General features: G+C 39.2%; 1 protein-coding gene and 1 pseudogene across 7 annotated transcripts in view; one reads left to right on the top strand and one right to left on the bottom strand.

Annotated features, from left to right (window-relative positions):
* Positions 1 to 14874, bottom strand: part of ABI1 (abl interactor 1) — a 107269-nt gene that overhangs the window by 50879 nt on the left and 41516 nt on the right. For all 7 annotated transcript variants that reach the window (XM_070433089.1, XM_070433114.1, XM_070433124.1 and 4 more), the window contains exon 2: positions 13781 to 13948. In XM_070433089.1, coding sequence (XP_070289190.1) covers positions 13781 to 13948 — 168 coding nt within the window. The remainder of the gene's footprint in view (positions 1 to 13780; positions 13949 to 14874) is intronic.
* Positions 12428 to 12615, top strand: LOC139006016 (H/ACA ribonucleoprotein complex subunit 3 pseudogene; annotated as a pseudogene).

Genomic DNA, 14874 nt, shown 5'->3' with positions numbered 1-14874 from the left:
TCCCAACCGCTCCTTTTTTCTTTTACTTTTTTTTAATCCTGGGCCAGCTTTAGCTCTGGCTCTAGCTCTGAGGCTTCCGCTGCTGAAAGCAGGTATCTGGTTTGTTTGCCGTTCTATAATCGAAACAATGTATAACTCCAGCTCTGAGATCCCAGCCGGATGAAAGCTGGTTTCTGGGGTTTTGTTTAGCTTCTATATTTGTTACAAAGTTTCTTAGAGTTGCAGCTCAGAGGCCGGCAAGTCAGGCGGGGAACTTTGGAGTCCGCAGTCACTGGAGCAAGCAAGCCTCATGTTCGCTTCCAGCTGCCTGGCTGCCGGCCGCCATCTTGGCTGACAGTTAATTTGCATAAGGATATGCTGATTAGCCAATGGGAAGGGTAGCGGTCGTATGCTAATTACCATGTTTCTCTTTTATTAGTGTAGATAGTATAGCCTGACCAGTGTAGCTCATGGCTGAGTGTCAACCTATGAGCCACAAGGTTACGGTTCAATTCCCAGTCAGGGCACCGGCCCGGATCCCAAATAGGGAGTATGCAGGAGGCAGCCAATCAATGTTTCTCTCTCTCTCTCTCTCTCTCTCCCTTCCTCCCTCTACTAAAAATAATTTAAAACATTTTTAAATAAAAAAAGATACTATATTTTAAATTCTGTAAAAATGTCAGGTATTATAATGGCTCAGGAACCAGATTGCAGAGATTTAAAAGACTACCTACCATTTACTAGCTGTATGACCTTAGGCAAGTTACTTAAACCACTCTATGCCCTAATTTTTATTACAAAACAGATGAGATTTTAAAACAAACAAAACATTAAATCAACTTCACAATGTTATTATGAGGATTAAATGAGTTAATATGTATAAAGGCTTTTTAAGTGTCTTGCATGCAGAAAAACAAAACGAAATAATAGCTTTTATTATATTGCTAGTGGCCTGGTGCATGAATTTGTGCCTATTGAAAGGAAATTAATTTGAAGAAATATCTTAATAACGCTATTCACCCTTTCTCTATAATAGATGTGTTAGAGATAAGAGAAAATTAGTAAAATGTACATGAAAATAATATATAAATTAATTAATAAATAATAACATGATATAACAAGACATTACATAAAAACAACAAAAACATCAAAACAACAAAAAGATGAGATAAAAACAATATTGATCAAAACAATGACTGATAAATTGATTAAACTTATTGCAACACTGAGGTCAGTGTCAGATGGGGACAAATCAGTTCTTGGAATCAGAACAACCTCTCCTCCGCAGATTCTGTTAATACTTCAGCTTCGATTATGTTAGGACGCTATCTTTTGATAATAAATCTAGTACCATTACAAAGATCCCATTTACTATTAAGATTTCTCAGTCGCATGATGATTGCACCTACTTTCAATTCTAATTTGTGACCTGGCATTCCCAAAGGAGCAATACTTTTAAGAAATTCGGTGGAAAAATTTTCTTTTTCGGCATCATGTTGAATCTAGTATTATTGTCAATTACACTGTTGTCTCTGAGTCTTAATGCAATATCCGTTCCCCAGCCTTTCTCAGCATGTGGGAAAAGAATAGGATACATCATTGCATCTAATGTAGGAAACAGGATACTGATGTGTTTCATTTTATTTTTTTAAATATATTTTATTGATTTTTTTACAGAAAGGGAGAGGATGGAGAGTTAGAAACATCGATGAGAGAGAAACATCGATCAGCTGCCTCCTGCACACCCCCCAATGGGGATTGTGCCCGCAACCAAGGTACATGCCCTTGACCGGAATCGAACCTGGGACCCCTCGAGTCCACAGGCTGATCCACTGAGCCAAACCGGCTAGGGCTGATGTGTTTCATTTTAGTGGCAGTCGGATTATTAGGGTCTGGTTTACAATGAATGAGCAAGTCCCTTTCAAAAGGAGGTCCTCCATCTTTGTTTCTGAATATGACGGCAACTTTGGTTACACAGGGATAATTATATCTACCCGAATCACTATTATGATCATATTTAATCAACATTGTTACTTCCGTGCAACGCTGCCACTTTCTTTCAGCTTCAGAATGTCAACAAAACAACCAAATTCACGATCGACAATGACAGATGGAAACACATGCGTGAGATTGGCGCCAGTGAGAGCTTTAAAAGTATTGTGCATGCGCAAGTCAACTTAGCCTTTTATAGATATAGAACAAACTTGCTTAATTAGACCTGCTTTCTGATGTAGCTAAACTTTTTCCAGTCCAGTGAAGCACCCCAACTTCTCTTTCAGGTAATTGTCAGCAACATAGCAGAAAAATCAACACAAAGCACATTATTATAAATCACACAGGGAGAACAAAGGGTAAAATATTTAACTGCAGCAGTGTTTGACTTTGTTCTGCACAGTGAGAAAACCTGAAGTCATGTTCAAGGTCCACCATTTCTTACTTCTTTTCATTTGAGTCAAGTTTCTAAGCCTTCTAAATCTCCATTTTCTGGCTAATGAAAAGAAAATAGGATTCCATCGCGTCTCCTATCTACCTACTCCAGATGTCTGAGGATCAAATGAGGTAAGGCACGGGAAAACGCTTCACAAACATTTGGTTACAGTGTAAAGTGTTTCCACCTGAGGCTAGTAGTCGCTAGGGAGAGGAAGCCAGGTGTTGCTTCTTGACATCATTACCCAGACTGTCAGAAACTTAGCATATTAGCCTTTTCTATAAATAGACTAGAGGTCAGGTGCATGAAATTTGTGCATTTGGGAGGGGTCCCTCAGCCTGGCCTACGACCTCTCACAGTTCGGGAGCCCTCAGGGTATGTCTGACTGCCGGCTTAGACCTGCTCCTCATCTAAGCCAGCAGCTGGACATCCTTAGTGCTGCCACGGAGGCAGGAAAGGTTCCCACCACCGCCACTGAGCCTGCCAGCCATGAGCCTGGCTTCTGGCTGAGCAGCGCTCCCCCTGTGGGAGCGCACTGACCACCAGGGAGCAGCTCCTGCATTGAGCATCTGCCCCCTGGTGGTCAGTGCACATCATAGCGACCAGTCGTTCTGCTGTTCGGTCGATTTGCATATTAGCCTTTTTTTATATAGGATTCTCTGTTCCCCAATCTGCATTCCAGTGCTTAAGTCTGAGTTTACTAAATGACACTAAACCAGTTAAAGCTTATAGTGGATAATAAATACACCTCATATAAGCAATCTTAGAAATTAAGAGTTGTTACTTCGTTCATTTAAGATTTCATAGCTTTATTAGCATGTAACAAGGGGTGCAAATCAATATTATCAGGAAAAAAATCATGTCCAACACTTTGATAGGATTTGGACTATACTCAATAATAGCCCTTTCTGAAGCTCATTTCTTTCACATTCATCATAGGAGTATTTTTTTGTCCTATAATTCTTCTTACAAGAAATGATCATATTTGGGGATATTAACTAATCAGAATAGAATCTAAAACACAAAACACCTGCAGACTGTCAGACAATTATTCTTAAAATAAAAACATTGTGTGTGGGGGGGGGAGGTGTCACAAAATAGATGAAGGGGTTTATGAGGTACAAACTTCCAGTTATACAATAAATAAGTCATGGAGATATTAATGTACAGCACAAGGAATATAAGAAAACTCTAGTAACTTTATATTACACTAGAGGCCCGGTGCATGAATTCATGCATGGGTGGGTCCTCTAAGCTGGATGATACAAGTCTCTTTCATTCTTTGTTCATTCAGAGATGGGATGGTGGATTGGCATGTATGCATCTGTTCGAAAAAAGATGACAGATATGGAACAGCTTGAGTTACTGTAACTGAATTTCACAGGTCATTAAATGCTTAAAAAGAGATGAAAAGAGAGAAGAAACTGAAAGATAAAAAGACAGGGAGGGAGGAAGAAAAATTACTGTTAACAATTTTATTGGCCAGTAACAAAATTTAACAAACAAAAATACTACCATCAACTGTCATTTAAAAAATAAAAAGAGCCCTGACCAGTTTGGATCAGTGGATAGAGCATCGGCCTGCGGACTCAAGGGTCCCAGGTTCGATTCCGGTCAAGGGCATGTACCTTGGTTGCGGGCAAATCCCCAGTAGAGGGTGTGCAGGAGGCAGATGATCGATGTTTCTCTCTCATCAATGTTTCTAACTCTCTATCCCTCTCTCTTCCTCTCTATAAAAAATCAATAAAATATATTTTAAATAAATAAATAAATAAAAGAAAAATCTTAGACTCAATATAAACCTACTTGACATTTCACCAACTTATAATATTCATGAACTCTTGATTTACCTTCCTTTTCTTTCTTCACAAACCAGAAATCATTGTGAGAAAACAGTACTGATCTCGGAAATGCAACGAGACACAAATAATCAACAAAGAATATTCTGGGATATCTGTGGTGCAGACAGGAAGGAAAAGAAAATGTAAAAACTTAAAAGATTTCATACCCATCTTTCCCAAATCAATCTTATTACTGCAGACCCCAATGTGATCAGCCCTAAAAAGTGAGACTAGGCCCTAGCCAGTTTGGTTCAGTGGATAGACTATCGGTGAGTAGACTGAAGGGTCCCGGGTTTGATTCTGATCAAGGATATGTACCTCAGTTGCAAGCTCGATTCCTGGCCCTAGTATGGACATGTGCAGGAGGCAACCAATGGATGTGTCTGTCTCACATCAACGTTTCCCTCTCTGTGTCTCTCTCCTTCCCACTGTCTCTAAAAATCAATGGAAAAATATCCTCAGGTAAGGATTAACAAAAATAATCTATATATATAAAAGCTTAAGCCACCGGCTGACTGTTTGACCAGTACCTATGACATGCACTGACCACCAGGAGGCAGATGCTCAATGCACAGGCATGGAAACATGGAACAGACTGATTAATCTCAGAGGGAAGGTGGGATTGAGGAGAGCGGGAAGAGATTAACCAAAGATCTTATATGCATACTAGAAGCCAGGTGCACATATTCGTGCACTGGTGGGGTCCCTTGGCCTGGCCTGAGGGAATCGGGTTGAAACCAGCAGTCCGACATCCCCCAAGGGGTCCCAGACTGCGAGAGGGTGTGGGCCAGGCCGAGGGACACCACTGGTGCACAAATCTGTGCACCGGGCCTCAAGTAAGTAGGTAGGTAAGGAAAGAAGGAAGGAAGGAGGGAAGGAAGGGAAAGAAGGGAAGGAAGAGAAGAAAGGGAAGGAAGAAAAGGAAGGAAAGGAAGAAAAGGAAGGAAAGGAAGGAAGAAAGAATAGAACCATGAGAAGAAAACAAGTTTTGAGGTTATTCACCTCAAAATCAGGTTCGTTAATCATTTCATTACTAACTCAAATCTGCACTTCCCAGATATTTTTTTATGATTAGAAAAACTGTAAATTCTATCATGGGGGGGGGGGGGGGGCAGGGAGAAGTGGGGAAGTGGGACTACCTGATGTTTCTATCTCTCCCTCTCCCTCCCTCCCTCCCTTTTTCTGAAATCTATAAAAACATATTTAAATAATAAAACTTTCTAAATTTTATTATAAAATAGCCTAATTGTAAATATTTTTAAAAGGCACATATGTTAGGAAGATTTCTATTAATATGATTAAAATAGGATATTTCAGGCCCTGGCCAGGTAGTTCACTTGGTTAGAGCACTGTCCAATATGCCAAGGTTGTGGGTTTGATATCTAGTCAGGGCACATACAAGAAGCAACCAATAAATAAGTGGAACAACAATTGATGCTTCTCTCTCTCTCTCTCTCTCTCAAATCAATAAACAATTTTTCAAAAGCAAATTTTAGTTATCTAAATTAAATATTCTTCTATAAAATTATCAATTTGAGAAATATACTTATACAAATACACAGCACTTCAAGTATCAGCATATGAAAAGCTGTTTTGAAAAACAAACTACATCTTTGACCTAATGTTCTATGACAGCAAAACTGTTTATAAAACAAATTGACAAAGCAATCCTCCAGTATGACTTTTATACAAACTTCAATATGAACAGAATTAAATCACAGACTCAATCACTAAACCAATACATTATTATCCCTCGGTTCTTATTATTTCAGGTCATAAAACCTCAAAATTTGGTATCTATTGTATATTTTAAAAAATTGCCTGGACTTTGTCCCTGGTTCCTAGGAGGGAGCTTTTAATCCTTAGAATTTCCCCAGTGATAAGGGTGTCTTATATGCTAACAAGATAGGTCAGGATGGGGACTGGTCACCAGAAAGACCAACCATGTAATGAGAGGGTCCAGGCTTTGAGTCAGCCCAACCTCTGGGTGGGAGAGGACTAGAGATTGAGTTTATTAGCAGTAGTAGTAGTAGTAGTAGTAGTATTGATTTTAGAGAGAGAGGAAGGGAGAAAGAGAGAGAGAAATGGGGATTTGTTGTTTCACTTACTGATGCATTCATCGGTTGATTTTTGTATGTGCCCTGACCAGGGATGGAACCCACAACCTTGGCATATTGGGAACACACTACAACCAATTGAGCTATCCAGCCAGGCAAGACTGAGTCGAATAATGTGGCCAATGAATTGATCAAAAATGACTACATCAGATAAAAACTCTGGACACCAAAGTGTAGTGAGCTTCCCGGTTGGTGAACACAATGATGTGCTGTGTGTGTGTTTGGGGGGGGGGGGGGGGGGGGGGGGGGTTGATGTACTCTGATTTCACAGAAAGAAGGACAAAACCTCTGTTCAGGACCATCCCAGACTTCACCCTATGTGTTTCTTCATTTGGTTGGTCCTGATCTGTATCCTTTAAAATGAAACTGTAATCATAAGGACAGTGTTTTCTTGAATTCTGTGAATCATCCTAGTAAATTATCAAACTTGAGGGAGTGTGGGATTAGTGGCCAGAAGGTCAAAACTGTGGGTAGAATTGAGGATCCACTGCAGGAAGCCACTCATTGTCTTCACTATCAGAGAAGAGCAAACAAGGATCCCGGAACGCTGGTAAACCTTGAACCGTGGCAAGGGCCAGAGTTATGCACCGATTCTCTAGTCCAGACAATGGTGGCTCAAGTTATTTCCTGATCAAACAGTCTCAGAGTAAATCTTTCTAATATTTACTGACCTTTAAGATAGTCTGTCTGTTACCGCAATTACCTGCCTAAGAGCTAGATGTGTATCCAATATTGAATAAAAGGCTGGCGAGGCCTGGGCACCAGTGGAAGTCCTTTCTCTTGCATTGGGCTTGCCCGCCTGGCCCCCAATATTTCCAAATTATTATTTCTTGTCTTGTCTCTTTCATTTTCGTGCGGCCCCTCCTCCAGATCCTGAACCCTGAACCACGCGGGACACGGGGAACATTCACAATCCACTTCGCCACTGGCATCTAAGGTGAGGGCAGTCTTTTTTTTTTTTTAAGTGCATTTTATTTATTTATTTTTAATATATTTTATTGATTTTTTACAGAGAGGAAGGGAGAGGGATAGAGAGTTAGAAACATCGATGAGAGAGAAACATCGATCAGCTGCCTCCTGCACACCCCCCACCGGGGATGTACCCGCAACCAAGGTACATGCCCTTGACCGGAATCGAACCTGGGACCCTTCCAGTCCACAGGCCAATGCTCTATCCACTCAGCCAAACCGGTTAGGGCATGAAGGCAGTCTTGATTCCAGGTGGTTAGTGTCAGAATAGTACTGCAGTATACCAGCTAGTGTCAAAATACCAAAACCTCTAGGGGTGCTTCTGCCATCATTTCTTACACAAGCTAACCCAGGGGTGGGCAAACTTTTTGACTCGAGGACCACAATGGGTTCTTAAACTGGACCAGAGGGCCGGAACAAAAGCATGGATGGAGTGTTTGTGTGAACTAATATAAATTCAAAGTAAACATCATTACATAAAAGGGTACGGTCTTTTTTTTTTTTTTTTTAGTTTTATTCATTTCAAACGGGCCGGATCCGGCCCGCGGGCCGTAGTTTGCCCACGGCTGAACTAACCTCTACCTGCTGAATATATAGAAGGAATGAAGCCATAAACTTGCAGAATTTGTATCATTATGTAATCTGTACAAGCCCATTCCTCACAATTGCTGGCTTCTTCAGAAATGTCAGCAAATCAACTTCCAGAAAAATTATCTCAAAAGAAAAAAAGTCACTTACTAAAAGTAGTTGGAGAAGTTGGTATCAAATCCCAAGAACACTTAATTTTTTTTTAAATAAATGTTTGTATAACACTACATGAGGGGTTGGCAAACTTGTTTTGCACAGAGCCAAAGGGTAAACATTTTAGGCTTTGCAGGCCATATGGTCTCTGTCATAACTAAACTATATCACTGTAGTGGTAAAAGCAGCAATAGCACTATGTAAACAAAGGAATGGTGCCATAATCCAATAAAACTTTATTTTGCAAAAAAAAAAAAAGTGGGGGCTGGATTTAGCCCACAGGAATCAGTTTATTGGTCCCTGCACTAGATTAATTATTCAAATAAACATAAAATATGTAAGTCATCTGATGGCATGACCATACAAATAAATAATAGCCTTAGAGGCAAGATTAATACATTTTTAAAATTGAATTTAAAGTAAATATATATACATAGATATTTTAATAATATAAATCATGTTAGTTAATATATGTATATTTTAATAATGGGAAGGAAAAAGAAGGAGAGGATCAAAGCTATACTTTAGAGTATTTTTTCCTAAGTTCAAAATTTTCAGATGTTTAAAACATATTAAAATTCAAAATTCCCTCATGTAACCTGAAAGCACCAGGCATTGTGGTAGGTGCTATGAGTCCTGGTGCTATGAGGCCCTGGAAGAATAACTAATTTTGAAACAAATGTTTATCCATACAGTAAAAGAATTATATTTTAGATAATAACAAGATATGGCTTGGTGCCAAGACAATGTTTAGCCCCTTAACTTCCCCAAATAAACACTTATATGCTCTGTAGTATGAATTTACATTCAGAAAAAAATCTGTCCTATTTAAGAAAAGGCTAATATGAAAATTGTTCCCTCGACCAGGAGTTCAACCAGGGGGCGAGACCAGCTGGCCAAAGGCCTGCAACCCCTCCCACTGGCCAGCTCTGCCCCCAATCGGCCCCATCCCACCCTGATCGGGGGCAGGGCCGGCCGGCCAACTGTCCCCAGCCCCTTCCCTGATCAACCCCAACCCCAATCTGGGCAGGCCCACCGGACCACACCCATGCATGAATTTGTTCACCAGGCCTCTAGTATTCTCTATTAGTACACCTTATTATAGCTTGTTCCTCTATAACTTATCTTTTTAAAAATATATATATTTTTTATTTTTTTACAGAGAGGAAGAGAGAGGGATAGTGAGAAACATCGATGAGAGAGTAACATCGATTCAGCTGCCTCCTGCACACGCCCTACTGGGGATGTGCCCGCAACCCAGGTACATGCCCTTGACCAGAATCAAATCTGGGACCCTTCAGTCCGCAGGCCGACGCTCTATCCACTGAGCCAAACCAGTTAGGGCACTGGTCGGCAAACTGCAGCTTGCGAGCCACATGTGGCTCTTTGGCCCCTTGAGTGTGGCTCTTCCACAAAATACCAACTTCTGCGCATGGGCCACAAAGTTTCAATCGCACTGTACATGCGCGCCCGCATGTGGTATTTTGTGGAAGAGCCACACTCGAGGGGCCAAAGAGCCGCATATGGCTCGCGAGCTGCAGTTTGCCGACCACTGGGTTAGGGCAATAACTTACCTTTTTAATAACTATAATGAAAGCAAAAGGCTTCATTAAAGGAGGAAAGGAAATTTGCCTTAAATCATTTGATTTAGAGGGCCTTCATATTCACAAGAAAAATAGAGAAAAGTTAGCAACTATTTAGGTGGCATATCAGTCTTAACATAGCAAGGTTGAAGGTAAGAAATACCATTCCATAATAGGATTTTGGCAGGAAACTCATATTTTTACATTCTCCCTATGATTTTAAGATTGTTATACAAAGAGAATAAAGGGGGGATAAATGGTAATGGAAGGAGACTTGACTTGGGTGGTAAACATATAATACAATATACAGCTAATGTATTATATAATTGTATACCTGAAACCTATATAATTGCATTAACCAATGTCACCCCCAATAAATTCAATAAAAAAGAATATTATACAACTTTATAATATTCTTTAAAAATACAATTTTAATCCATATCATAAAGATGACAAGAACCAATCTGTCAATTGCTTTCTCTCTTCCACCCCAACCTTCCCTCCCTTCTACTCTCTCTGAAAACCAATGGGAAAAATATCCACAAGTAAAGATTAAAGAACAAAGAGAGAGAGAGAGGACACCAATTACCAAGATCAAAAATTAGTAATGAGCCCTAGCCAGTTTGGCTCAGTGGATAGAGGGTTGGCCTGCAGGTCAAAAGGTCCCAGGTTCAATTCCAGTCAAGGGTACATACTTCAGCTGCAGGATCCTCCCCAGCCTGGCCCTGACAGGGCACGCGCAAGAGGCAATTAATCAATGTGTTTCTCTCACATCAGTATTTCTCTGTCTTTCCCTTTCTCTTCCACTCCAAGAAATCAACGGAAAAATATCTTCGGGTGAGGATTAAAAAAAATTTTTTTTATAATTAGTCTTGTAACATCACTACAGCTTCCACAGTTTTTAAAAGGAGAAGAGAATATTATTAACAGCTTTTTGCAAATAAATGACAACTTAGGGGAAATGGCCAAATAATCTTGGAAAAATACAAAGATCAATCAATATGAAACAGATAAACAGAAGAGCCTTATAACTATTAAAGTAATTAAATATATAGTTAAAAACCTCCCTGCCAAGGAAACTCCAGCTCCAGAAGGCTTCACTGGTAAATTCTGCCAAACGTTTAAAGAAGAACAAATATCAATTCTACACTTTTTTTTTTTCCATAAAATTGAAGATAAGGGAATATTGTCCAATATATTCTGTAAGACCACATTTATACTGACACCAAAACCAGATATTACAAGAAAACTACAAACTCTCAGGAGCATAGAAACAAAATTTTAGCAATATAAGTCTAAAAATCTATAAAATGGATAATACATCACAATCAAGTAGTTTATCCCAGGAAAGCAAGGGCAATTTAACATTTAAAAGAAAAAAAATGTAATTCACCATATTAACAGACCAAAAAATATATACATGATCATTTCAACAGACAAATAAAAAGTTTTTTATAAAATCCATTACCCATTTTTGACAAGAACTCTCAGCAAACTAGCACTAGAAAACAACTTCATACAGCGTATTTCTGAAAAACATATAGACTACAATCATACTCATAGTAAAAGACTGCTTTCTACTAAAATAGCAACAACATTTCTACTAAAATGACCACTTTCACTACTCCTATTCAACATGGTCTTGAAGCTTCAAACTAGTGCAGTAAGACAAAAATAAATAAAAGTAAAAAGCGAGAAAAATAGAAAATGGAAAAAAGTAAAACTTTTTATTTATAAACATGATATTCTATGTAGAAAATCCAATGGAATCTATATAATAAATACTATAACTATTAAGTGACTTTAACAAGCACACAAAGTTTATCAATATCAACTGTATTTCTGTATATATAAGCAAGAAAAAAATCAAGTTAAGATTTAAAATAAATACCAAATAGCGTGACAAATATGATATACTTTGGAATATATCTGACAAAAGAAATGCAAGGCTTAAATATTGAAATCTACAGAAACCACATGAAAAGATATTCGACATCATTAATCACTAGGGAAAGGGAGATTAAAACTACAATAAGACACTACTACATAACTATTGGAATGGCTAAAATTTTAAAAATTGACCACAGCAAGCACTGGTGAGAATGTGAAGCAATTAAAACTCTCATTAGTGTTGATGGGAAGGTAAAATGGTATAATCATTTTGGAAAACAATTTGGCTATAAATCTGGTTATAATGTTAAACAGGCATCTACCATGTGACCTAGCCATTCCACTCAGAAGAAGCTAATTTACCCAAGAGAAATAAAAACACATGACCATATAAAGACTTATACACATATTCACAGTTTTATTTGTAATAGGCAAAACCTGAAAACAATCCAGATGTCCATCAACATGTAAACAGATAGCGCGGCCTGGGTTGCTCAGTGGTTAAGCATCGACCTATGAACCAGGAGGTCATTGTTCAATTCCCAATCAGGGCACAGGCCCCAGTGGTGGGCCATCCCTAGCAGTAGGGGGCTTGTAGGAGGCAGCCAATCTATGATTTTCTCTCATTATTGATGTTTCTATCTCTCCCTTTCCCTTCCTCGCTGAAGTCAATAAAAATATATTCCGGCCCTAGCCAGTTTGGCTCAGTGGATAGAGCTTCAGCCTGCGGACTGAAGGGTCCTAGGTTCGATTCAAGGTCCTAAGTTCGACACAATAAAAATATATATTTTTTAAAAAGTGCATGGCAGGCGACCACGTGAGGCCCTCAGGAGACCAAGAAATGCAGACGGAATTGGGACCTCCTGCTTCAGCGAGATCATGCTTCTCCAGTACTAACTCAATGAACAGGGAGACCGGGTTTATACCCTGAAGAAGTTTGATCCTATTGGACAACAGACCTGCTCGGCCCATCCTGCTTGGTTCTCCCCAGACGACAAATACTCTCGACACCAATCAGGAAACGTTTCAAGGTACTGATGACCCAGCAACCGCGCCCTGTACTGTGAAGGTCCCTTAAATTTCATGTCTCTCCTGCCACCTGCGACCCCTCTGAGACTTTTCCGAAACCAAGCTTTTCAGTCTGTGAGCCTTGAGGCCTTCTTACCACTCTTGCTCTTTGGAATCGGTGTCATCATTACCTTAGATCATGCTTGTGTGAAGCAATCATGGTAGCACCCCCCCTTAAAAAAAAACAAGTTTGAGTCTGCTTTTCGTATTTTGACTGCCGCATTATTAAAATGATTTGAAAGAGAGAGAAAAAAAGTGCATGGCACAAGCACAAATTTTTAAAAAATAAAAATAAAATATATATTCCAGGGGGCATGTACCTTGGTTGCGGGCATATCCCCAGTGGGAGATGTGCAGGAGGCAGCTGGTCGATGTTTCTCTCTCATCGATGTTTCTAACTCTCTATCTCTCTCCCTTCCTCTCTGTAAAAAATCAATAAAATATATTTTTTTTAAAAAATAAATAAAATAAAATATATATTCCAAAATAAAAAAGAACCATAAATGGATAAACAAAATGTGGAACAATGGAATCATACTCAGCAGTACAAAGGAGTGAACTATTTTTATATACAACATGAATGAATCTCAAAATAATTATGCTGATTGAAAGTAGCCTGACAAACAAATAGTATATAATATTTGATTTCATTTATATAAAATTTCAGAAAATGTAAACTAATCCATAGTGACAGAAAGCGTGAGGACAGGGTATAGAAAATGAAGAGGGATAACAAAGGAGTATGAAGAAATTTGGGGAGGATGTTCATTATCTTGAATGTACTGATGGTCTCATGGATAATGTATGTATCAAATTTTATAAAACTATGCTTTAATTGTGTGCAATTTATTTTACTTCAAGAAAGATCTTATAAGAGAAATAGGGTAAGTGGTGACGGTTGCCCAACAATGTAAATATACCTAATGCTAATGAACTATACACTTAAAAATGGTTGAAATGATAAATCTTATGTTGTGTATATTTTACCACACAAACAAAAACTTTTAAAAAAGAAGAGTTGGTTTAGTGACCTCAAAGCTAAAACTGAAAGTGATAATAACTATAGTTAGTCGGTAAGAAAATGAGTAAGGAATCCATATATCCAGGCTATCTACTCCTTTGACATATGCTGCCGGTTGCTTAAAACTATTTATAAGATGTTACCTGTGAGATATGATTGATGGAAGACTCCATTCTCCGAAGCTGAGAGGCTTGGATGTCCAGCAACTGGAGTACATTGTTGGCCAATGCATTTATTTGATAAGCAACACTAGCTAGGGATTGGGTTGTATAGGCTTTGGTCTCTTCTAAAGCTTTTCTCTTGTCTGTAGCCTGAAATAAGAACAAAAACAACCAATACTTATGTTAACATTCATTAAACACATATTCTATAGAAAGGCAGAGTTATAGTTCTTTGTAATAGAAAAACCCAATTGAATAAAAAAAAAAAAAAGGGCCAGCCGAAACCGGTTTGGCTCAGTGGATAGAGCGTCGGCCTGCGGACTGTAGGGTCCCAGGTTCAATTCCGGTCAAGGGCATGTGCCTGGGTTGCGGGCACATCCCCGGTGGGGGATGTGCAGGAGGCAGCTGATCGATGTTTCTAACTCTATATCCCTTTCCCTTCCTCTCTGTGAAAAATCAATAAAATATATTTAAAAAAAAAATGGGCCATTCTGATGATAGTCTGACACTTGTAAAGCCATAGCAGAAATCTCTATCAGCCCGATGTGAACTACTCCCTCCTGAGTAGCCCATCCACCGAGGTCCACTAAAGGAGCCACCAAGCAATTGACATCAGAGGCACACTGTAACAGGTGGTGCTAAGTTGCTTAAAGCTCCTGAACCACAAATTTATCACATTACATCTTTAGAACCTTAAGTCTGCCCAAGCTCACCAACCCTTGTTGAGAATTTAAACTATTCCATAATATTGCTGCCTTGGTAACTGGCCCGAAGGGCTCTTGAACTGACAGTATAGCTCCTCTAGCAAGTACATGCCCTAGATAATAGCCCTCAAGAATCACAAGTAAATATATACATGTGATTGATACGACTCCCCCAAAACCCTTCATGATAAAGTATCCCCTGCCTCCCAGCTCCCTCCTCTTTAGTTCCCCTTAGATAAGACCCCATCCCCATTAGAGATTATAAAAAACCCACTCTTTTTGGTTTGAACTGACCAATCCAGCCTTAGCCTAGGAACCCCAAAGCACTCCACCCACAGACTCTAATAAAGGCATCTGCCCAGGTCCTGCTGC

Source organism: Myotis yumanensis, unplaced genomic scaffold (genome assembly GCF_028538775.1).
Source record: "Myotis yumanensis isolate MYYU_CA2020_CCGP unplaced genomic scaffold, mMyoYum1.0.hap1 SCAF_1, whole genome shotgun sequence".
NCBI classification, from domain to species: domain Eukaryota; kingdom Metazoa; phylum Chordata; class Mammalia; order Chiroptera; family Vespertilionidae; genus Myotis; species Myotis yumanensis.
This window is presented reverse-complemented; position numbering and strand designations above follow the sequence as displayed.